At 39.0% G+C, this 26,229-nt stretch overlaps 2 protein-coding genes across 8 annotated transcripts in view; one reads left to right on the plus strand and one right to left on the minus strand.

Annotated features, from left to right (window-relative positions):
• The window catches only part of tnfaip8l2b (tumor necrosis factor, alpha-induced protein 8-like 2b), a 354,084-nt gene that overhangs the window by 66,972 nt on the left and 260,883 nt on the right, over nt 1-26,229 (plus strand). The window lies entirely within an intron of this gene.
• sema6cb (semaphorin 6Cb) overlaps nt 1-26,229 on the minus strand; it is a 139,332-nt gene that overhangs the window by 43,422 nt on the left and 69,681 nt on the right. For all 7 annotated transcript variants that reach the window (XM_072393699.1, XM_072393698.1, XM_072393703.1 and 4 more), the window contains 9 exons: nt 18,195-18,397; nt 13,738-13,852; nt 12,291-12,348; nt 9,562-9,618; nt 9,079-9,180; nt 4,312-4,402; nt 2,978-3,100; nt 562-650; nt 188-405 (listed from right to left, as the gene is read on the minus strand). In XM_072393699.1, coding sequence (XP_072249800.1) covers nt 188-405; nt 562-650; nt 2,978-3,100; nt 4,312-4,402; nt 9,079-9,180; nt 9,562-9,618; nt 12,291-12,348; nt 13,738-13,852; nt 18,195-18,336 — 995 coding nt within the window. In that variant the 5' untranslated portion in view covers nt 18,337-18,397. The remainder of the gene's footprint in view (nt 1-187; nt 406-561; nt 651-2,977; nt 3,101-4,311; nt 4,403-9,078; nt 9,181-9,561; nt 9,619-12,290; nt 12,349-13,737; nt 13,853-18,194; nt 18,398-26,229) is intronic.

Below are 26,229 nucleotides of genomic sequence, written 5' to 3' on the forward strand. Positions count from 1 at the left end.
GACCTCAGTCAACATAAACTGGTTTATAGCATGACTTTACATATAGTTTACCAGTTGTGGCCCAATTGTTGAAAAATGTATGCTAAAGTGCCCTTTTGGGAGCCAAAACGCGTGCTAAAGTGCCCTCTACAGTGGTGAGGTCGCTGTGCACGCCACTGCATGTGAGCACAGGTAAAAATCATCCAACCTGTTGGCCTGTGTGGTGAAGACTCCAAGTACAGCTGGCCGGTGGTTGATCTGCAGGACATTCGTCAGTGACTGCAGAACATCAAAGTAAAAGAAGGAATCGCCAGGCACGGAGCAGTTCAGCCGGGCTTTGAGGAATGACGTCCAGTATCGTTCCAGCACCCTTGGGGAACCCCCGTTGTCATTCTTACAAACACGTGCGACTCTGGAGAAAACCACCTAAGGGAGACAAGTAAAAATACTTAACAGCTGACAAATGCTGAATAAACCAACACCCGAAATACTGAATAACAGCTAAGAGAAAGGTTTCAGTTACAAGCGATTCTGTTGTTGCGAGTTTATTCCACTTAGAAAGGAAAGGGTTGACTCTCTCACCTTGCCGAGAGTGGTGTACTCCACTGCAATTTCACTGAAGAAAAAGTACACATAGTTCCCGTACTCAATAGCATGGAGGAAATGGGGTTCTACAGAAAAAGAAAAAAAAAACTTCATAAACACACTGGCAGTTATGTGTTTTTGCAGTACTTTATGAAAAAAACATCACGATCAGGCAGTGAGTGGAGCTGGTAAACACCAGGGCAAAAAGAGAAAAGACTTGTCCCTGTTTGGGACACAAAATAAGGATAAACACTCAGACATTCACTGGTTTGAAACAGTGCAACAACAGATGGTCCTGGATTAGTAGTCAGAACGAGAACGTGATAATCAGCCCAACTATAAAAAAGCAGAAATTTAAGTTTAAGGATGCCGTAGATTTCTAAAATCTTAATGATACCGAGGTTTACTCATCAATTTTATTTCTTTGAAATCTTTTAATCAATTATATTCCAGATTAACATAACTATCCAACTAAAATTAGTCAAAAAACTAAAATTACATTAAAAAAAGATAAAATAATGATTTCTCTCACTTTTGTTAAAACCATTTGGTAGCTTTAATGTAATAATGTGCTCGAGGAGGGTGTTGTGCTGATGAATCACACGTGAATATAGACAGATGGCTTATCTCTTCGATTTAAATGGGTGGTAAAAATAAAATTCTAAACTCTACAATGTAATATAATCTAAAAGTAAAATGCAGCCTCTAAAATGATCATTGCAGATTCTAAATCTCTCAATTAGTTTCCACAGAATCCAGGAGTATTACCCAGAGCTGTGTGTATGAGTGCATTAGTTTTGGCTTAATGTTGTTCAGTTCAGCTCAGAGGTACTTTATTAATCCCTGAAGGGAAATTATATTGCTGCAGCAAAAATTATTGCTATAGATATGTCATTGTTAGAGTAGAATAAAAACAAGTTATGAAACTTTGGGAAAGTTGAAGTGTAGCAGAGAGGAAGGCGTGGTAGAACATTACAGAGGTTGCCATGAATAGATTGGGATGTTGTTGTTGGAGCTTGGCAACAATTTAGCTGATGGTGTCTCACACACAGGCTCGGCAAGTAATACAGGTGAACTCCGTCAGTAGACACCACGGACACAAACCGACAGCCAACAGTTCAAAATCCGAGGTGCAGACATGCACCTTCACAGTGACAAGCCGAGGATTACACCCTCCGTTAACTAGCACCACAATATCTCCTCCTTTACTGCTGCTTCTGTCTACAGTCTCTGTCTGCCTGTATAATCTGAAAACCAAGCAGAAAGATGTTGTTGATTTTATTTGCCAGAGATCTCACATCTCCCATAATTGATAGAGGAAAGACATTGTTAAAGCTTTCTCTTAACTTCGCTTTTTTTGCTTCCTACTCTGGATTCTTGACATCTCTTCTACACATCTGGATTAGGGGTCTTATTCAAGGTGTTACTTGAGCTTTGGAAATTTTAATCAACTGCTCACAGATGCAAACAACTTTCCCGTTGGCATGGTTACGCATGATAGCAGATATAAAAGTGCCTAAAATACCATACAAATTCCACATTTCAGCAGCACCTCCTAGAAGCCCAGCATCCAAACCAGCATAGAAAAAAATTTAAAGATTTTCTCCACAGATAGAAGCATTAGGGAAAGAACAAAACAATATATCGAGAGTTACTGCAGCAGGCTGCCACTAGTCTGGAATGAGAAACACTCATTTCTTGGTCTGGGAACAAGTGTAAAATAATCTAAATGCTGTATATTCCCTTCATTTCAGAAGCAATTTGCACAAAATATCTTCCCCTTCTGCGAACTAATAATGTGCTCAAAATATTATGCATAATCATACAGATGAACCAATTAATTAGAGAATAAATCAGCAACACATACGGCGATAATAACCAAACATTTCCAAACAGAAAGACTAATTCTCCATCGCTAGAAGCAATACTTCCCACCTGGCTCAACAAGAGGGATGGAAGAAGATGAAAAACATGGTGTTTTTCAGTCAGTCTTGAATTCCATAAGTAATTGACAAATGGAACAGATGTGAAGCGATCAGATGTTTCACTTGGAAATACAAGCACTTTGAAACTGATGTTTCTTTCTCTGTCAACTGACTGTTACAGATACAATTTACAGATTCAACCATTGAAAACACTGACATCAGACAGTTTTATGTCCAAGAACTCATTTTAATCAAGCGTGGCTGAACAGTAAACAAAGACAAGCTTGACACTGTTTGTGCAAAATGTGATAAGCGTTTTGTTACGGTTGTAGAAGGAATTTTTCATATTTTTTAGACCTGGAAGTCCTGGAACATGGAACCAGCCATCAGAGCCCAAACAAAATATGAGAATCTTTCATTTCCACAACTCTACAGCAATGACCTCATAACTTAACGCTAATATAGCAACTAAATCTCAACATCCTTACCTCGCAGCCATTTGGAGTCATACTTGACTGTGCGTAGAACAGGACTACTTTCTCCAAGACTTCTGTAAATTACTGCATCACTGGCCAAGAAGTCGGTCATGGTGGCGGAGTAGAAGTCACCACCTGGGGGAGAGAAAAAAAAAAAAAAAGGGACAGTTGAGATGCATTGTGACATATCACAATTCCCAATGATTACCCACTTCTCCTAGTGTCTATTTTGGTAACAGATGTCTTTTATTGCTCTCTAAAAACAGGTTGAGGAGAACAGCTGTATGAGAAGATGCCAGTTTTAATAGTACTCTATGTGAACCTCACATAAATGTCAGTGGAAACCTGGCAAAGCTTCTCTTCCCTGAACTTGACCTCAGTGTGTTCACAGTGTATCATCTTGCTTCTCTTCTATCATTAGTAAAGAAACTGTAAATCCTAACGACGGCCAGAATCAACAAAAAGTAAACTTCTGATTTGATCCCTTTAACAATCTAGGCTTAAATTCTGTTTTAGACATTTGGATTTTAGTGCAAAGCCCAACCCACATGAACTTGTAACTATGTACTTGTAATCATAGTAATCAACATGCTGTTTTATTAATATTTTCATCTCAATCCATTGGAAACCATGGTTACTTTACATACCAATTACCTAATTTGTAAATGATTAAGTGGATAAGAAGACTAAATGTGTCTTCTTCTGGCATAAATTGGAATCAATTAATATCATGTCTACAATAAACACTCATAATTACATGAATATTATGAGGTAATGTCAAATTTTTTACATTATTCTTCTAAGATAAAGCACTAAAATGTTAAAATGTGTAAACTGAACACAATTTAATGCAGCTCCAGTGATTGAATCAGGTTTCAAACATCTGCTGATTAAATTTCATGTGAAGTGAACATAATTATGATTTATTGGGTTACATTTTGGAAAAAAAAGAACCTTTATTTTTGTGCATTGTGGTCACACCTCTAATTCCATGGATAAATTCAGGAATACTGCATTTTCACATGAGTTCTCGCTTCATTCATCTATCAAGTTTCATCCAGTCATGCATGACACCAGCTTCTGATGCACTGATACAACTCCTGGAGATGCTACGCAGGCAAATTGATCAAATGTGAATAAGCAAATGTACTTTACAGTCTGACAGGCACAGAGACTGTTTTACCAGTTCAGACTTTATAGTCAGTCAGTTTGAATTTAACGAACAATAAGACGTGTATTACCACCAGCTTGACCTGTACAATAAAGGCTCAACGACACAGATCCGCAGTTGTGGGAGTTGAACCTGGGACGCTTCACTTTAGAGGACAGCCTCTACAACTACTCACCTGCAAAAAGGCCCACATTGGACTGACGAGACTCGAAGGGACATCGAGCCTGCCCCACCACCTCCTCCCCCTCCTGCTCCAGTGTCGACATCTAGGTCAGTAAGAAGGCAGCAACAAAAGAATGCTTTGTAAGGCCATATACAAGTCACAATTCTCACCCAGTACAATAACGGGATATTAAAACTGACAGTTGTAAAACACAGTTTTACTGCTTGGTGGCTGTTGCTCCGATGGCAAAAATCAATCAGTCTCTTACACCAAAAGTCTTATATATGAGCAGAGAGGTTAAAGCAGAAGTACCAAATAAATGTGTAATAATGAATGGCAATGCATGCACCATAAAGATAGCTTTATTTGATGCATTATATGTGGGTCATTTCCATAAAAGATGTGTGCGAAGGTCCTGCTGTTCAGGCAGACAGGACAGTTTATCTCTCAGCCGCATATATTAAGCTGCTATTTTCCAACCTGCTGTTAACAAGGTTGTAAACCTCAGAAACGACAATGCGTGAAACCGCACACTGTATTTGTAGATATGCGTATGTGAGTGTGTGATGAGGGCTGAATGCATGCTGAGCAGCTTTGACACCCTTTGCAGCAATAAGGTGACAAAAATGTGCACATATAGCACATTAAGAGTCCATTAACACAAAGCTTGCTTCATGTCACATTCAACTGATACACCTTCTGTGTCGTTGTTCTCTGTTGTTACTCTGTTAGCTGACTGAAATGACAAATTATTACTTCATCTAATACAAAGATAATGCATGTAATGTTGACACTTAAACAGAGCTGCTAAAATCAAAAGTTTGGGTAACTAAAACTTTTCATTCAAAGTGAAAATGAAGACAATCTAAACACGCTTGGATTTTAAATACCTGGATTTTTACCCACTGCACAAACGAAGAGAAACATATTTAATGCTTTCAGATTTTGTTACATGATAAATGCACATTGACGACAGCCTCTCTGCCGTCTAAAGAGCAGCTGTCTCAGCAGCCTGGTCAGTGAAACTGCCTATTCATGGCTGGGCATCCATTCATGTCCTTAAAAAACACATGCCTCTGACTCAATCCTTCACTGTCCACAAATTTTTTTTTTCTTTTTTGTGGACTCCAGAAGACAGAGTCCTTGATATGATTTACATTTCCTCCCACTTTCCCCATCTGTCAGAATAGTCAACCCTTGTTCTACTTTCCGGACGAGGGAAAGAGATGAGGGGTGCAGGCCACAGTTGGAGGGTTCCAGGTAAAGAGAATGTTTTCGTAAAACTCAGTCGCCCTTTACTAAAGCGAGCGTGTGGCAGGAAGATGATAATGTTTGAATGTAGGTCAGAATGCTGTTTTTTTTTCTTTTTTAGGTATTTTATATCAACTTCTCTGCAGGACCTTCTCCACATTTAAACACACAGCTTTATTCTAGAGAGTGTTTAGGTAATGTTATTCTGTGGAGATGCTCAGTTTAGTTTTTACGCCCCCAGGCTAGCCTGAGAATCAGATCAAACCAAGAAACAGTTGACTTTTGGCTCTGAGAAGCAGGTACAAATGGTGTTATTGTAAAAGCAACAATCATCTAAATAGTTTAAAGTTTTTTTTTTTCTTTATATTTGCAAACCATAAAACTTGGGTTACAGAGAAGAAAAAGACTTCAGTACAAAAGATCCGCTCCATAGGAGCCGTGTTACACTAGTCTCAGGACCCCTACTGTATCATCAGAATTTAAGTAAACATTAGTGACCTTTTTATTCTAAATAATTAATAGTTTGCTCATTTTATGGCATACATGATATGTAATCTCAGTTGCACAGTACAATCTTACACGCATTGTTTTTTTTACTTGTAACATCTTCTTATATAGTATGTACATAATGTTTTCCATTAGTTTTTTTATTTGAAAGTGCCATTTCATTTATTACATTCTGTAAGGTAATATAGGATTGCATGTGACCTGGTTCACGTAATTAGGCATGCAGTGTACTGTAAACCAAGGTCTGTGCATGGGGCTTTGCTGTATACTTGCTGTAGAAATGTATTAGAGCACATCTATCAGAGAAATGTTGGAGTCAATAATATGAACACAGAAACCTTCATTCCATGACAGCTGTACTTATAGCTGTGTCATCTTAAGGGAAAACCCAGGAACAAATGTCCCTTCATTTGCCGTTACATAGTCTTCGGCTTTATTTTTTAATTATGAAAATTTAAAAGATGACTGCTGCTTGCTATATAGAGATTAATATAGAAGATGAATGTCCGGAGGAATAGAGGGAGTGTAACTTTAGTAAACTTTACTACATCTGCAGACATTGGGTGTGTGATGGATTGTTGGGGGGCAAATGTGAATAAAATGTTGACAATGTCGACAGATATATCCACCAACATATCTTAAACCTATTTTACTATATTGTGTCTAAAAGCTTTAAGTTGATGAAATGAGAATTTCACAAATTAATTACCTTTAAATTAAGAAGAGCACATTAAATAAAGCACACGATAAGGTTATTTAACCATTTTCTAGATTAAATTATTTTCCATTTCTTAATTCTACAACACAACTCTGCCACCCAAGACATCAATAAAACAACACTGTAGAACACTCTGGAAACCCCCTGGTTTTCCCCCCTCTGACCTCTTAATCCACCTTTTTTAGATCTTAGGTAAGCCCGTTAGTTGTTTAGTCATTTTGTTGCTCATTGGATTTCAGACTCCCCTGCATTGTTAGATTTACTATCTGTGCTGTAGGACTTGTAGTCCCTCAGCCTGTAGTGAACGACAGTCCAAACCTGTGATGTCACTTCTGAGCCTCCACCATGGCGTCATGTCGGGTTGTATTCGACATACCTCATACTGCAGGATTTTAAGTAAAGGACGAGACGTCCTTTGGTTAGGACAATGCAAAACTAAAGTGGAGAGTTTTCACTTAACCAACAGCACTATTATCCATCTCTGGAACAACAGAAAAACGAAAAAGTGCAGCAGAGGACTTGTAGTGGGAAGTGGGAGTCGTATTCCCACTTCCTGCTTTCCTCTTCTCTTTCCATTTCCTCCCTCAACTTTGTTGTATCAGAGGTGTGAAAGAGGCTTCCAGCAGTGTATTCTGTGTTTCTCTCCATGTCTTGCTGAGCCAACAGATAATTCCACCAATATAATTTTTTATTTTTTTGTTTAATAAAAAAAACAAAAAAAAAAACAAAAAAAAAACAGCTGACCATATAATAAAACACAGCCTCAGTGAACAGTGTGTGCTGGCCGTTGATCAGCTGCTCGCACCTGAAAGGCTGTTTCATGTGTCTTTCATTAAATAACATCTGGTGCCTCATAGTGAATACATCTTATTTAAGTCACCAAGTATATTACATTTGATCTTAACATGTGAGAACTGTTTCCTTCATAAATGCTGCATCTGGCTTTTGTGCCAGAATTCTTCTGTGTCCCTGTAGATGTATTATGTCATTTTTTCCTGCAGTTTGAGCTCACAGCTGTTGATTCTATTATCACCGAAAAGACAAACTGAAGTGCTGTCTGACAGGCATTTCTATATAGCTGACAAATGCTGTGTATACCGTGGTACGAACTAGCTTAATGGTTGTGTTTGTGAGTGTTATTTTTACAGCTGATGTCTGTTAAGCTTGCTTCATCTTTTGTACAGGTCTAGCAGACTGTCAGGATGTTTCAGCATATTGGCTGGTGTGAGGAATACTCAGGATGGAGCTACAGTATGTGCACTTTTTAAATTTAAATTTAAATTTTCTAAATTAATTTAATTAGTTTTATTAATTTTACTTGTTTCTTGATAGTTATTTACACAGAATATTGTTCTGAGGGGTTTACCATTCAAATGGTACCATCATATTACTATAAAACAACATTGTTATGCGTAAACACCTTGTCTAGCCCTTAAAAGTAGGGACAGAACAACCCTACCCGACCTGCAAGACATTTACATCAAACGATGCAGGTCGAGAGCTGAGAACATCCTCAGGCAGCCCCACCACCCCGGACACTCACTCCTCTCCCTGCTGCCTTCAGGCCGTCGGTTCCGCAGCCTAAGAACCAACACTGAGAGGATGAGGAAAAGCTTCTTCCACCCGGCCATCCGTCTGCTCAACAGTGAGTGTTAAACTGGACTATGTCACTTTCTGTCTGTTAATACTGTACATGTTAGATACCTTATACATTTATTCATTCATTCATTCTTTTTTTTTTTTTTTATACACTGACTTTAAACGGAGACATTTTAAATTGTGTGTGACTATTGTGATAGGGTTCTTGTATTATTCATATTTAATTTACATTCTTTTTTTTTTTTTTTACTGGTAGCAGTTCACTGCACATTGTACTGTGTACAATAAATAAAACTATCTTAAATGTTTCCAAAAATGTAGCTTTATGTGATGTTTCATTAAAACAAATAATTTTAGTTGCATGTATTAATAATTACCTTAAAACCATATCATGCCACAGGTTTCCTGAAGCTGAATGTGTAAAACTGGAACTTCATGGAGCATTTTCCTTTTCCCTCATCTGTTAAACATGTTCTGTCTGGGACCAGTGCATGTGTGGAATATAGGAAATGACCACACTTTCAGAAAAAGCCAGACTGGTGCTAATGTGACCCAAGTGTATTATTTCCAGTTGAAGAATCCAATGTATAGGTAAAACTGAAGGAGCATGCAAGGACATGGCCACATATGCTGCCTCGCATAATATCTCCAATGCGATCGCTTATGTGTAATTGAAGTCAGTGCACTGCAGTGGAGTAACTCACCTTATAGTTACGGCAGGTGGGGTTAAAGGCATTGGTGCCGCAGGCGAACAGAGTCTCGTCATTCCGTGGCACCAGCACTTTGATGTAGTTGTAACATTCATCCTGTCAGCAGGGAAACAGCTCAGTGTTATTGTACATCAGGGAGCAGATCCATGCTGGCTCCCGGCACAGCAACAACATAATCAAAGCAGGACTTGCAGCAGGTAGACGGTGCGTTTTTCTGGCTGATGCAAACATTCAATTTCTTCAACCTCCAAACATTACTGATCCCAGGTTGACTCTTGTGATATCATTGTCACTCTGGAGAGATGACTGATGCCAAATAGTGATTCTCATAAGCTACTCATGCACAACTTTATCCTATTGCAAAACTTCACAGTGCGGCACACAAAAACATGGTCAAAAGCAGAGAGCAGAAGAAGTAAAGCCAAGAGCGAAAACAGAAAGCTGAAGATGTGCATTTCTCTGGAAGATTAGACTCACGCTGTTTTTCCCCCTCACGGTGCACTTCTCCACATCCTTCGTCTTCCAAGTCAGTTTCTGAAAATGAAAAGACAGCCAACTGTCACTCACACATTCCTGCTTCGGTTGCTTCCAGTCATTCAAGTGTTATTACGAGACAGCTGTGATATAAAAACCTCATTAATTCCAATAAAACTGTTGCAGAGAAAAACAAATAAACAGAAATATCAGGGAAGCCTCCGGCGCCGGTGCGTCTCATCAGCGGGCAGCCAAACACTGTGGCTCCTCAGAGATAAAATCACTCTTTAAAGTATGTGTGGATCCACACACAGGGAAACAAAGTAGTACAAAGCCCCAATTAACCTACTGGCCGAAAAACCTGCCCTCACTCTACATACATGACAACAAGACACTTTTGGTATCACTGTGAGATGCCCGGTAGGCTGTTATAGAAAAAGATCCATCAACTTAACAAGCTTTGCCAGCTGATAAATGTGCCCCTATCAAATGTTAACTAATTCATGGACAAAATTTTCCCAGAGCTCATTCATGCCACTGGGACCATTGGCAGTTATGTATACGTCTGTTTCAGTTCAGCTTCTTTCCATCAGCATCTCACAACAATATAAGAGCAGACAGGAGCTTGATGCCTCATTCAGTGACATGATGGGATATATTGGAATGGCCTCAAAGCACTAGCAGGCATATCTAGTCTTGAAGTCTGAGGGTTGGGAGATTTTTATTTCATTTTTTTTTTTTCCACATACACCTGCACATTCATTCTGAGACAACCCATGTTTGGTTTCTTGTAAGTACTGAAACAGTTTTAGGGTTATGGGCTTATTTGCAATTATTTGCTTGAGTCTCCCTTTGTGCAGTTCGTGTACAGCTGTTCAGTTAATTAACTCTTCTCCGTGGAAATAACTTACATTCGTCCCTGTGTCTTCAAAAAACAATGAAAGCCAAGAAAAAGTCCAAGTTCAATGCATTACATGCAAGAAAGTATAGTAGGGAAAATGTATAACTAATCCAACAGACTCATCATTTTTCTTTCTCTCAGAGCTGGTTTTCAATCTCGTCTTATAGCGTTCAGTCCAGCAGTTAAATCAGGAAGAAGAGCAGTATAAAGCAAGGCTGAATAAGAAATCATAAGAAAAATGGTGACATTTTATCAAGCCAACTTTTGTACATGAATAAATTTAGTTCCTCTCTTTTAATTGGTCGATCTTTTTTAAATCATGTCAACTTTCACCCCTTGATGTGAACTGCATCTAATGACTGGCTGACATATTTTACATAAAACACAGAATTTCACAATAACTCTACTAGCCCAATTTTCTTGGGTGGAACACCTCTTGTGAACTTTGTGAAGAGCTGACACAGTTCAGCAGGAGTAATAGGTCTTGCCTTGTCTATGCTCGATTAAGTCTACTAATAATTATGGCCCCCAGGCTTGGGGAGATCAGTGAAGGAGAGGATGTGAATGGGTGCCCGCATGATGGAATGGATCTGTGATGAGAAGGAAACACCATTTTCTGGTGATATGAGTCAGTCACACAGTAATGATCAAACTCAGACGGATAGCAGGAAAAGCAGATTGAAAAGAAGAATATGGCAACAGTCTTAATAATCTTCCACTCAGTCATACTGGAGGCAAGAGACGCTTGAGAGAATAGATGGAAAAACACTTCAAACATTCAATATTTAGGTTCTTATATTACAATTGAACACTGTAGTACTTAAAAGTTCCCATTTCTGTGTGCCACAGTCAACACCCAAATCAATAGCTTAGATCTCCTTGACATGGAGTGGTGGCCTTATCAGACTGAATATCTGTGTTCGGTGCTAATCTACATACAAGCAAACAAAAGTCCAGACCACAGAGGGCTTTTATTTAAGAACAATCGTGTTTAACAAATGAGATTCAGATAGAAGGGAGCATGGCACTTCAAACAACAAGAGCACTGCTCCACTTGTGGAGGATATATGTCTGAGGAGAAATTGCTTAACACTTGAGTGAAAAGGCAGGCAAAGGGTAGGAAGGAAAATAATGAGATAAAAACACTACAAGAGATTTCTTTCTGTATAAACACAGTGCAGTCCAGAAAAAAGAGACAAAAAACCATATAGAGAGCACTGGGTTGCATTAAACCCTTATTTAAAATTGGTATAGAGTCATTAGTATAGGTGGAATACATCCAGTCAGTCACTAATGAAGAAAAATACACTATAACCTAAATAAGAAGACTTCTGTTCACTGAATATTTAATGACCACAGAATCCCAAAACATATCTGGATAGTGTAGTGTTATGATTGCCATCTTTCATGTGGGAAATCTGGGTTCAAATCCCCTGCATGAAAGGTACTGTCTCCAGTAGGGGTCCTTAGGCAAGACCCCCTTACCCTATCTGCCGATCTGTAAGCCGCTTTGGATAAAAGCGTCTGCTAAATGCATAAACATAAACATATTTAACTTTATAACAAGAAATGGGCAAGTAAGGCTTGCAACTTGTAGATTATATACATAAGATTCTGATTAATTAAAAGGATCAAATCCCTAAATGTCAAAGTCTAAGAGTGAAGTCATCATGGAGAGAAGCTTTTGTTTCAAGGAAATCAACAGACCGCCGTCATTGTCTAGTATCTGAAATCAATTTCACATGCATAAAGTAGAGGATTTATGATAAACCAAAACATACAGTTTTGAAACACATGGTACCTGAATGCCAGCGCAAATAGATTTTCCTACCTGTTGTGGGATTATCTGCTCAGATGAAGTGGCGAGATTGATTGCAAACACATGGTCCCTGCAGAAAAAGAGTAAAAACATTAGCAGGGCAATCGACACGTATCCACATCTTTTTCTTAGGCCTTGATGCTTTTTAAATACGAACTTGAATACAGACCTCCATAAGACTCTGATCTAATAATTCCACCAAACCAAAAGAAAAAAAAACTTTGATTTCACTCGACACTATTGATCGCAGCTGTTCAACAACATGCCTGGAAGCTGGATTAACGGGAAAGATTTATTGGCTTTAGGACCTCACAAAAGTTTCCCCAACTATTGACAAAAACCCATATGAATCACTTTGTGAAGTGAGGCATGCACTTTGAACGTAACTGTGGAAAATATCAAGCCACTTTACGTACATTAGGACTCATACCTTTTACCCATACGTTTTGGACAGAGTTCTTGGCAGAGGGAAAGCTGCAGTTTGGGACAGAGCCAAAAACTGCAGAACTTATTTTGCACAGCTAAAGTAGGCAGAGGAGGTGCAACATTGTACTTTTTAGATAATTACCCTTCGACATCTTGATCGAGAGGGGAGCATGTGCAATTAGGCAAAGAGATGCAAAACTTCAGCAGTTCAGCTTAAACTGCAAACATGAAAGCAGTTTAGTGAGGTGGTTTCGTCTCAAATATGTTAGAAGCTAAAGGTTCGTTCTCAGGCATCTGACTTAACCCTTTAATGTCCCGCTTTACTGTTTGGTAGAACACATTTTTCCATGACTATACTTAATCTTATTAAAATTTTTTGGAAGTAACCCTGCCTAGGCTGTCTCTACCACTCAGTTTAGGTATGTAAAGTATACCGTATGTCATCTTTTTACCCCAATTTTGATAATTTTCTAATTAAGGGAGACTCCAAACATTGGTTTAAAAAAATGTACAATAATTGTTTCTTATGATTATCATTGTTGCCCAAAGGAAATGAAAATAAAAAGATGTTTGTTTAGCTTTTTTTTTGGTGGCAGTCATCTTCAGTTTGCTTGTGTTGAATTTCCTGTTGCACATTTTGACCATTTTTATTTCTTATATTCCTGCTAACATGGTAAATGTGTAATACAAGGCAAATAAGAGCCTGCATTGTTTAGAATCAAGCATAATATATATATATATATATATATATATATATATATATATATATATATATATATATATATATGCTATATGTATGATATAACTAATAATCAGACAGTAAGAACATTAAGTAGCAGCAAAAACATGATTGACTGAAGCATCTGTGCAACAATTTAGAGGTTACTGGTGTGTATGTAAATGTGTACAATTATCAGTCTTGACTCAGTCACTTTGCACAAAGTAGTAATGAAGAAAAAACAAAACAAACAAGTAAACAGAGCAACATCATCTTTTGTAATATCAAGTTAGCAGGTGAGCAGCAGTGACTGACCGGGCTGCGATGTAGAGCATGTGGTTGATCCTCAGCATCCTCTGGAAGTCCAAACCCAGGCGGACAGTGTCATTGTCTGACATGAGTCCCTGGAAGCTGGGGTAGAGATACGAGGCTGCATGGGGTCAAAAGATAAAGAAAAGTAGAAAATATTTAAAGTACACAAAATACCAAAAGATAAGGGATCTAACAACATCTCAACTTAGTTTACATGTCAAGACACTAAGATAACTTTCCCGTTTTGTTTAAACCTTTATTTTGATACAGAGAAAGAGCTCAACTTTGACTATTCTCTGAGGTGAAAAAAAAACACCCAACTGAAAGCAAGCCTTTTCCTTGCTTTGTTGTCATATCACATCCTTTAAAAAACATCTGTTTGTTGGTTTAACAATCATACAATTGCAGCTGTACAACAATAGCAGAACATTTATCCACAGAATTATTTGCAATTGACAAAACACTATCCAGAAGGTTACAATCTGGTCTATTGTGCTCAAAAATGAGTGCATATACCATATGCTAATGTGCTCTTGTGGAGGTGGTTAAAAAAGACTGCATACCAAGTTGCAAATTAGGCAGTCGTGTCACAGAAGTCAATCTGATTTAAATAAAATGACTCCCAGTAAACACTTCTGAACAGACATGTCTGGGGAGCGTGCCAAGTGGGGACAAGGTAAAAAAAACAAAACAAAGCATTTCAGAGGACAGTGTCTGGGTCAGCCCACATTCAATTAGCAATTATCTGTTTGAGGTCACAAAAGTTCACTTAAGAGTTATCAGAAAAGCTATTTGAATAGCTGCACATTGCAAAATAAGCCTTAAAATCCTTTTAAAAAAAAAATGAAGAAAACAAAGGATACGACTGAATGATGATACAACTGAAAATCCTATGCTCGTGGATGAAAAATGATCCATGATGTGTTGAAATTAGTGAGCTCCAGAAATCAGTAAAGGTGATACATAAGCTCTATGCTACATTGTAGAAGATTTGCAGTTTTCAATGCAAATTTATGGTGATGTCTAGGCTGTAAATGGCAAAATGACAGCAAATCAGAACACTGATATGCCTTCAAAATGCAAGTATAATAATAATAATAATGATGACTGAAATAATAATAATAGAAAAAGGCTTGATGATAAAACGTGCTTGCTTCAATAATGACAACAGACCATCTCGCACGTAAGAGACTTCATCTACAGCTTTCCATTTTTTGTTTTATTCCAGCAAAGATTCAGCTTAGGGCAATAGAGCTCAAGGCCTCTGAAGTACTATATTAAGTGCCCTCCAGCCTCTCATCTAACCTGGGCGGCTGCAGAACACGCAATCCTCAGTAGAAATTCCCCACAATCTGAAATTAGTCCCCTCTACAGGGAGCAGTTTGCTCCCTTAACTACTCGTCTCAAATTGACTGTTTAAAGATTTAAATGCCTAATGTCTGGCTGAGTGCTGGACCTTGCTGTGCTGTCGGGTGCAAGGACTCCCACTGGCTCTAAGGGCCGCCCTGCTGTCCTGCCCCTGGCAAATGAGCATTTCTAATTACTCTTCGGCAACTTCACATCGCATATCGTTCAGAGGCAGCTGGATCCCCGCTTGGGGCAAAAGTAAGGAGCATGTGATGGTGCCCACTGTTCACTCACTTGCTGCGTTCAGTTTACCACTGGGTCGCAGACTTAGATCCCAATGAAAACGAACCCCAAACAACACTGGTATTGAGCAGCATTGCTGAACTTTTCCTTCAATCTAATACATTTGTAGCAATTAAGCCTTCAGTCCATCAGAAAAAAAATAATACTACCAATAAAAATTATTAACTCATTAAAGTAGGATATTTGCTAGCTTCATCTTTAGTTTTTTTTTGGGTGAGACAACAGACAAGACATTTGATGAAACAACGATTATGTTCCAGAGTAGTAAAATCCCATCTTATTCTACTGTAAATCATTGTAAAGTGCTCTACCACATCATAAGCAGTAAAACTCCATGAATTTCACTTTATCTTCAATGACAGCATAAAGACGATACCTACATCTGTGCAGCCCATTATGTAAATGTTAAAGCAACAACAAAAAGCGACATGATAATCAGTCTGTAAAGGGAACACTTAAACTACATGCTTCACGGTTTCCAGCACCATTAGGGATCTGTTCATTGTACAAAATCAATTAGTTGTTTTCTAATACTGCAAAATAGATGATGTGGAACATAATACATCCTCCAAATTCAAAGGGTTTTGGGGTGAAAACACCAAATAACAGTCAATCATTTGATACGGTTCTTGGTCTTCTACAGCAGAAGTGTCCAACAGCAATCATTAAAATATGGAACACAGCATATGCATGCTCAGAATTTAATTCAAAGACTTTTGTATAAGAAATTATGTAAAATAGAAGAAGAAGTTGAACGTGGTTAGCATAATGCCCTTTATCTGGCAAATTGCATGGAAACCGAGTTATTTGATCCTTTTTCAGAAGGAGGTCCAATTTCATTGACTTTGTTCTGACAAAGTACTACGATTCATAATGGATGTGTCAGAGTTGTGAGGGACCTTGCTCCACGTTGTCACCTGCTAGAACCAGTGGTGACAAATTGCTCTCATTAAACCCGGAATGGAGGTCCACATATAGCACTATTAGCACAGCTATTTCTGCTAATGGTTGCGTTACTCTCCTCCAGATAGATCAATTATAGTGTGTGGGCCATGGTCTCTGCCACCTCTTAAATCAATTATGGGTCATTTTAGTTAGTAGCCAAGGCCTCACCTATAGACCTCACCACTGATGGGCCCTTTGGGGAGTCTGGTGAGGCATTGTGTCAGAGGTGTCAAAGTCTTCAGTCAAAACCTTATTTCAAGTTTTCATTTTGTTGTGGTACTCAGTAACAATTTAGTATTAAATTACACCGACTGGAATTGCAACAAGAAAATTCAGATTTTAACTCCAGTAAAGGATTACAAGGAAAGTGAAAACAGGCAGGAAATAGATTAGTTCCAGGCACTTTGGAAAACTTGCCACCGTTTTCAAATGGATTTAACCTGCCTCATTTATAGTTCTTTATGAGTCATTGTATCGCATGATGAAAAAATAATCCAGTTATTCAGCTTGGCTAAAATTTGTGCAGAGGACCTTGTTTTGTTTAGAATCATGTGGTTCATACCATGTTGTTCTAATATACTGGTTGTTGTGGGAGAGGTCATGGGGTCATGTCCGTGTTCCAACCTGGCTCATGGGCTGATATAAAAAATGGAGACTGAAAACCCTGAGAAAGTCTCAGGAGTGATACCTTTTAGTCTTTTAATCACATTTTCATAGGTGCAGTCAATTAAGACTATTAGAGCAATAAAGCTCATTCAGCACCTCTTGGGCCTTGTTCACATGTAAATGGATATTTTTAAAGAGTTTTCCACTTCATTGTTCTTTAAAAAAAAACAAAAAAAAAAACGCAACCAGAACAATACAAATTCAGCAGTGACAGGTAACCAGACATGGTACAAGTTCCCATTATTTTCTGAATCACTTGTCTCAGATGGTCTCCTTATAATTGTCTGTCCCTCAATATGTGGGTGATGCAGCTCACTTAAAGACAACAGAGACATGTTCTTGCCTCTCTGCAGCAACAACTACTTAATTTTCAAAGTAGTTCAGCCAACTAGAGGGCCGATCAGGTCTTGTCCAAAAGTGGCAGCAGCTTCTGTGTTAGATTATGTAGCAGTGACACATTCTGACACATTTGTTTTCTCAATACAGCTACTGTTGCAAACAAATGGGATATCTGCATAGGAAACCAGGTCAATCCATACATATAACTGCATACTAACTGATGTGGCAAGCCAAAAAAACCCCGTTTTAAACATAGTCATCCTAAACTGAGTTTTCCTAAAGTTTTGTTTCCAAAAAATGTGTTTGAATATAGAAAAGAATTAATGAATAAATTCATTTTTTTCAACATTTCTCTTGTTGTTTTTTTTTCTAAACTGCGTCTGGTCCAGATGTTTGCTCTGCAAGATGCAAAGATGAGAAAGTAACCAGTAATTAATTTGACAGATTGTGATTTGTATTCAGTACTACAAGTAATAACAGAAAAACAAAGTCTTATTCTGATTACTGCAGTTGCATTGACAGCTTTCACACAAGCCCAAACAATCCAATCAACCAACTTTATTTACTGCAAAGTTGCAAATTATGTTGCACCCAAGCTCTGTCTTCACCTTGTGTTTTCATGCATGATTTTGCAAAATAAAACTGACATTTTTACAAGAACTCAACATATAAATGCTATAAAAATATTCCAGCAGCAGAATTGATCTCTACAAACATACTTTCTGCAAAAATGGCCTTAAACATGCACCTCACAAAGTTCCCCAGTGATGAGATATCGGTCCTTTGTGCCCCTAATTCTTGTTAAACATGTACACCTGCAACAAGAATCACCATGGCAACACAACAGATGTAAAACTTACATTCCCTGCCAACGATGCTGATTGGTTCCAGGTCTTGTGGGAATGGTGTGGCTCCAGAGGACAGCCGAGGTAAAAAGACGACTAAGGTGAGAGCCAGGAGGGCCGGCAGGATGGGTCGAGGCGATCCAGGCATCAGCCTCATTTTGATAGAAGATGAAACCTCACCAGAAACACATGGCCCACAGCAGACTCACCCAACCTACCTTAAAATGAGACAAAAGGTTATGAGGGTTAGAACTGTACATCTCAGACTCCACAGTGTTATCCACATGACATAGAATGAATCAACTGGATTAGTCTCAGCTTATCCATATTGTGCTGATGTTTTTGGATAATTTTCTTAATTAAGCTGCAGCAAATATGTTAAAGTGCAATGACGGCAGCAATAAAGAAAGATGGCAGGTAAAACTCTTATTAGCATGCACTGCCTCATGTCAATGCGGCGATGTGATTGAGTAGCTGCCGAACCACTGTGAAGAGAGAGCAAACAGACATTTAAAAAAAAAAAAGGGGCAGATGGAGTCAGGGGGAGACGCAGACACAAGGAGGGAGGCAGCCAGCAGGGGAGGCAGGCCACTGGTGCCTTGACCACCGGGACACCTGCCACATCACCCGCCCACCTATGTCTGTCACAGCTGACACGGCACAGTTGCAACAGCTTGTTCTACCTTTCATGACACTATCCTGGTGACAGTGTTAATAAGTGAGGTTGGGGGTCTCCATATGTATATTTACAGTATATAATCTTTTAAATCAACAATAAGATAATCTTGGAATCAAATGAGTGAATTTTTGTGCTTAAATACTTTTTACAATTCACCAGTAGCATTCCTTAAGGTTCAACAAATCGGAAGAAGAGCCACATAGAGGGCCTAAAACATAATAAGTCTATTTGCCTGAAATATACAAGGTTAAAGGAGAATGAGCATCAATTCATCATTCCATACCACCAGAGAATAAGGCTGGCCAGGCATTTTCTGGAGCAGTGTAGCAGTATAGCTGCAAGGATGCAGAGCACAACATTGTTGCATGCAGACTGAATGAGCAACAAAGGGATAAGGTGGTTAAAATGGACACCCATTGAAAGCAACAGGTCATGTACCTTCATGTTAGGAATGTGCACAAATAAGTTCTGTATCAGCAGCTGCTGCATGGATCCATTCCAAAGACACAGTGGTTGGGAAAAATAACATTTCTACAGTGCATTTATTTTAATTGTCGCTCCTTAATACTATAATGCATTCACACATAGTGAGCACTTAGATCAACAACAGCTCTCAGTAACTCACAATAATCACTTTAGAAATTCAGCGACAGCATGCATAAATAGAGAAGAATTAAAATTCAATCTAAATGTTTTAACTGAATCTCTATCAGAGCCAGAATGCACAAGTGAAGACAGAACACACAAGTGGAGTTGTCTTTGTTTAAAAAGTAAAGGATATAGTACTGTTACACGTGCTGCATTAGTTACTGTGAACCCCGGTGTCAAATATACCGACGTGCACAACATCTAGGTATGGATATCGTTCTCATTTGAAATTATCTGTACCAGTAACTGTATTTCCTACTGGTATTTTGTCTGATGCATTATTGTTTTTCTCTCTGCAATAACAAAGTAATGCGTTAACAGTGTGACGAGGCTGCAGGGGAAAAGGATCAGAGGAGGAGTTTGTGTTCAGCGGGGAGAAAAAGAGCGCAGCACGGTGTAGATTTAGTCCATTTGGAAGAATATCAGAAGATGATGGAAAACAGAGTGGGTAGCTACAAAAACAAAATCAGTTTGTTACAAGCAAATATTTAATGTGGTAGCCTCAAATGGGAAACCCTGCATTGCCCTGATGGAATTAGAGCTAGAGTCTTACAACCTCTCCAACATAAACCAGATGGGTTCTCAAGAACTAAAATTAATGTGAATCTGGGCTCTGAAGTGCCGACATATTTAAGGAAGTAATCTTTAAAGTACTGAGCTCAGTACCCAGCCCTAACCCTGGAAGTCATTGAATCACATCCCAGGATCCATGAGTTCATCACAGCCACTCCAGGCGTTTTTTTAGGTTTAATTTTTTCATTGCTCTTGGTAGGTTGAAATGTTACTTTATAACATGTTGCTTCAAGTCTCATCGTTTTAAATTCTAAATAAAACTGACAGAAGCACGTTAACTGAGGTGAAGGATTTTAACTACGGCTGATGAAAAGTTCAGCAGTTTAGCAGGTGTTATCCAACACCACTGTTTCTTTTACAAAAAAAAAAGACTACAGAGTACACAGCATTCAACTTAACTACAGGTATTTTGAGTGCCGTTCCATATGTAATCCCATATTTTCAGATTGTAAGAAATAACTGGATAAGAAAGAGTCTGATACCAGGAAGCGAATCCTTCATTGTGTTACAATTAGACCAAGAACAATAGTTGTGATCTTACTGAAATCCTATTTTGTCAACAGAAGAGGCAAAGAGAGCCCATATCATTTTGACATCACAGAAACACATAATGAACCAAGTGGAAGAAAGTGACAGCAGCTTTACTTAAAATATGTTGTAACTTCCTCTACCTGCATGAATTCATACTAGCATCTTAATACATTGACGAAAGAGCTCTGAGAATAGTTGGAGATGACAGTCTGTGTGGGTCAGCTCTACACACTGTGCACAAGACTGAGATCATGTATGAAAGTTAATAGTAAAAGATGGATGGAAGAGGAATTTGTCAAAATTAACTTCAAGCTGCGATGATCTGCACTCCAAGCCAACTTACTGAGGGCAACGTGTCCTCTGCAGGGCTTCTCATAAGCCCTCCCAAGTTTATGCACCGTGTCACCTGGCAAGAAGACTTGGGCCACATAGTTTTAAGCAGGACCAGAAAATTAAGTCAACAGAGACGTGAACTGTTATCAGTAGTGAGAATGGTCCGCCTCATTTGAAATGCAGGGGAGAAACTGCACTTAGCAATGAGGTCAAGCAATGATCACAGTGCCATAAACTGATGGACGTGGGGGAGAGTCTGCTTGTGTTTGCTTTGTGAATTGCAATTGCTTGTGAGGCCTTCTTTTGGCAGTGTAGGATGACGGTATACCTGATGGATTGGCCTTATATGCAATGATTTGGATGTTTTCCCTGCCTGGGAGGGCAGTCATTTCCTCAAAAAGAATATAATATAGTGGTTTTGCTCAAGAAGATAAATCAATGAGAAAGATCCCATAAAATGTCAACAACATTTAGGGATAAATTGGATTATGTGCATGGTTAAACGAAGTCTAAATGTCTAAAGATCTATATGACAAACTAACTTCTCTTATGAGTATGCACAAACAGTCACCCAAGAACATACCCTGTGAGGAAGAAAGGCAGAAATCATTTATTGACAACCTACTTAGGCCAAGGAAGGCAGCCAGCAGAGTGTGATGATGACGCATGCAAAACAAGAAAACCAGAGTGAGTACAAGAGCTTACGCAAGACCAGTCATATCCTCTGAAACTCAAGCTCACACCCCAAGAAACAAGCCAATAAATACACTCAGATCAGGCAGACTGTTGAGGACTCCATGATTATGCACCTGAGCCAGTGTGAGAGACGTTTTTCAAGCTCCACTTCTTCAAAGAGTTCACTTAAAACTGAGAAACTGCAAAATGACATATCAAGAAAGGTTTTTTTTTTTTTTTTCCTTGAGGCAAAATTGAGTTGAGATAAAAAAAAGTAAATAAATAAAAAAAAATAGATAAAAAGGTACTCTAACACAGACAAAAGTAGACACCATTACTGACTGGTTAGTCTAAACTGTTATGGCTCTGGGTCGTTTCAACAAGAAAACCAGACCAAAAGGAAGCTGGATGAGTAAGAAAAAAGGTGTTGAAACGTAAATGAAACGATGAGTGGTCAGCTCAAGACAAATTCTGCATCAGAATCCCTCACCTTCAGATTTTAAGTGTGACAGACTGAGATTTTGTTACAATTATTAAGATGGAAAAACTACTGGAAAAAAAATATCTACTTTAAAAAGACATTTGTGATTTAATCTTCTATGCTTTACAATTACAGTTTAACCAACAACCCTACAACAGTCAAATGTTATGTCTTGCACTCTTAACACACTAAATACTTGTTCAAAGCAAATGCATCACATCTTATTATATTATGCTTTTTCTAATGTTTCTGTGCCAGAAATTCTGATGAAAAACTGTTGCAGGAAACATTTTTATTCAGGACGGTAAAGGTTTATGAAAAAAACATTGATTATGTTTTTGATCCCTGCTGGAACATTCAGCAAAGTCTTGACATTTTAATATACTCCAAATATGCAGCAAACGGCAGAGTAATTACATGGAACAGACACTTATATTAAAAGTTAAGCCTCTAATTTAGTTATACTCAGGCTGTGGAGCGAGTCTGTGTCCAGCTTCAGTAAAATAGCTGCTTATAAAATTTGACCTTTAGGATATAAATGGACGCAGTAAAACCACATCATCTGCTGCTGAGCTCCCACGTTTACCTGCCATGTAACTGCATCAATGCAACAACCCCCGCTGGAGTTCTAAACTCTCTTAATTCCACCTAACAGACAGTCGATCAGTTAATGGCTGTGTGTCTGAAGAGGGAGTGGATGGCTGATGAGCTGACAGCTGTCGAAGGGAAATAAGCCGCTGCTTATCCCATCCCACGTTTTCTCTCTGTGTTCTAGAGTTTGGAAGGGAGGGCTTGGATCATTTTGTTTTTAATGAACTGAACTTGTTAAACCATCTGGGAGTCTCTGGCAGGGTTGGACCTCTTTAGAGCACAGGGGTTTCTGGGATGCTGGGGAACTTCATTGATTATCTGACATTCACTTGGATTAGCAAACAGCCCTGTGTCTTTGGACTGATAAAGCATGCACACAGAATTTAGTCATGTTTACTGGATTAATGCACAAATAAGACTATAAATGAATTATAGATCTTTGCCTTGCATTGGTTGGCCTAGATGAGGCCAAGAGGTGATTTACATGCATACATAAACTCATGCAAGTACATTTTTATGTTTAACAGTCCCCATTTGACCTTAGATAACAGTCCCATAAAAAGTCTAATTAAAAAAAACTTAAATTCCAATTTTATCCTCAATCACATGCATCAGACTTCATGCACCTGTCAACACTTGGGATGCCTACTTGCTGCCAACACCTGCTGCACACAGCTAAACAGCAGAGCACATTCCTGATGTTGATGAAGAATTGCCCTCTAGTATTTCCCCTCACTTCCCTGATGCTTTAGTGCCGGGACGGTTAATCCACTCAATTTTGATAGCTACAAAATAGAATATACCCCTCACCCACTGAGCACACGGGTATCTCTGAGCCCCTTGGCTGATGAAAACTTTGAAGCCACAGTATCTTTCACTCTGACATATTTGCAGTACACACTGGTCAGCAAAATGAACAAGCACATCCTCCGACTCTGATAATTTCAGACATAATTAGGCACATTAGCCTCTGCTCTCAGCAGGCCACCACAAAATAGGCTTTTATGCAGGGTGCTATAATAACACCATGAATATGGTGACCAGTTGATGAGTCAAGTCCAAAGTATGTTTGAGGACACAGTATTAAGCTTGTGTTAAGCTTCATGATTGAATTAAAGCAGCAGAGGCGGCATTTCAGGTTCATGACCAAAAGGAGACTAAACAAACTCTGCTTGTACAATACAAGATGAGATGTAATGCAATACATGCAAGACCACATATGGTTATGAGTTTCCAATAATGTCTCTGTGGCACCACTTATAACTCCATTAACTGGCTCCAACATGCCTCGAGGCTGTATAAATATCTTCACAGAGGAGCAGAACTTTAAAACAGACACTACACATTAAATATTCCATTACCATTAAGAATTAACATCTGTGTGTAAAGTTATCTGGTTTTCCTTGCTTTCCAGGTCCAGCGTGCATGTAATGCTGTTATAGCCCAACTGCCTGCTAGTCGTTGGCAAAACAACCACACGGGAGTTTTAATGTGACAGGAGGAAAACAGCACATGATTTAAATGGTCTATGTTCAGACAAACATTTCATTGTTGAGTCCCGAGTCATATCATCCCTCCTCAAACTTCTTTTGGAAGGTTCATCGGACCACCGCACTAACTGCAGTCCCATGACACCAATCACACAGCTCATCCCCAATTGAACTGAGTTGTTTTTCTCCAACACCCACATCCTTCTCCTGTTGAAGTATACTCTCAACAAACAGCTGACATTCAAACATGACAGATTATGTAAAAAGTTCATTCCCCCGAGGTGCATGTGATGTAGTTAGTGAATATTGACCATAAATATTCCTTCAAAAATATTTTTAGCAATTCTTACCTTTACCTAGCAGCTAGTTCAACTCTTCTCTCAACCCTGTCAAACAGGAAACTTTGCTAATCAGATTTCCATTAGCTAACCATGCAGACGTTGCCACAGCGAACAGGAACGAGCTCAGGGAACAATTGACCCCAACAGGACACTGATGTGAATTATATAGGCATGTTTGTTAGACATGTGGTGCAAGAGTTTATTCTAGTGTAGTAACATCTATTCTCCAATTAAGAATGCATTGAAAGCTTCTATGGTTGAGAAAGATTGGTGGTTTTAAATGGAGAATACATTGAAATAATGACTTCATCATCTTAACATTGTTTAAAAACATGTCACCAAAAAATAACTACTCTTGTATATGTAAGATAAATAATTGATGCCCCGTTTTAAACCTGAGGTCAGAGAGTAGACCTACAGTGTTACCTGTTGTCATCCAGGCAGACGCAGAGTACAAAAACTTGACCCCACCAAGACATCTAAGCTAGGTTGTTGAATACAAATAAGTCAGATAAAGGGGTAGGAGATTCAGGGCATTTTAGAGGCCCTGCAGGGGTAAAAACAGTATGGCTCCAGGGGATCACTGTGGCAACAGTTTAAAAAGTCCATTAGCATCCCTGGTCGAAGAGGAGGGATGGCTGGCTTCTTACATTTTACCAAGAATAGAAAATCAATGGTCCCTGTAGTCCTTTAGTTCTTTAGTTCTTGGATTAGTATGTCAGCTGCCTGGTGTCAGTAAAATGTTGTCTCACTCTCAGTGTCTGCACTGTGCCATAGCAGTGAGAGGGCAAGATGGCATCTAGGCTGAGATGTGTCTGTCAGGGGAGGCTGGGACCCTCCTTACCATCGTGCCACTCAGCCTGGTCCCACAAGATAGCTGCTTTAATCCCAGCGCCAAAAGTTCAGACAAGTGATGCGTTGTCCTGTCGCAAGGGCCATTGATTGTCACCCCATGTCAGACGGCTTCACTCTGTCCTCATTGAGGAACCCCCATAGATTAGGATGTAGTTTATATTTGGGCTTCAGCGGCAGATTGTAAGGGAACTGATTTTAAAGAAAAAGCAAGCTGACAAGACAGACAAAAGTTAAAGAAACTGTTTCAGTTGGCTCTGATACAATGTCCTTTGGGAAAGCAGGGATGCAGACATCAGTCTCACTGAAAGTCAACAATTCGATAAAAGTGGATGTTGGCCAAACCAGCTGCTTTGTTCATAGGTATCACTCTCAGGGAACAGGACTTCTGCCCTCAGACAATGAGCTGGTCAGACGTCACAGAGAGATATATATATGTAAGATTCAGACTGTGGTTCTGTGATCGATCTACGAATCGCTGCAGCCATCATCTATCATCTTCATGTCCATTTGAAAAGGAAGAAAGAAGCCCAAAGGGTCATCATTGGAAGAGGAATCAGGCTTTCATCAGTGAAATGCTCTATATTTGTCTGCCTCTTGTTAATTATTTACATTAATCTTAGGAGAGGCCTATAACTCCCCCAAACCGTGTGTGCTCCCCATCAGTCAGGGTGCACCTTCAATCTTCTGGGATCATTTTGGCATTTAAAACAAGCCTATCCTCAGACACCTACTCACATAGATCCATTTAAAATGTGTTGGGTGGCATTTATGCAACCACTTCTCCTTCATCCCTCTTTCTCCCCTTCTTATATAAAAGTGAATGTTGACTAGACATATCCTCCCAATATCTCTG

This window comes from Leuresthes tenuis, unplaced genomic scaffold (assembly GCF_036924035.1).
Source record: "Leuresthes tenuis unplaced genomic scaffold, fLeuTen1.0.hap1 SCAF_10, whole genome shotgun sequence".
Taxonomy (NCBI): Eukaryota; Metazoa; Chordata; class Actinopteri; order Atheriniformes; family Atherinopsidae; genus Leuresthes; species Leuresthes tenuis.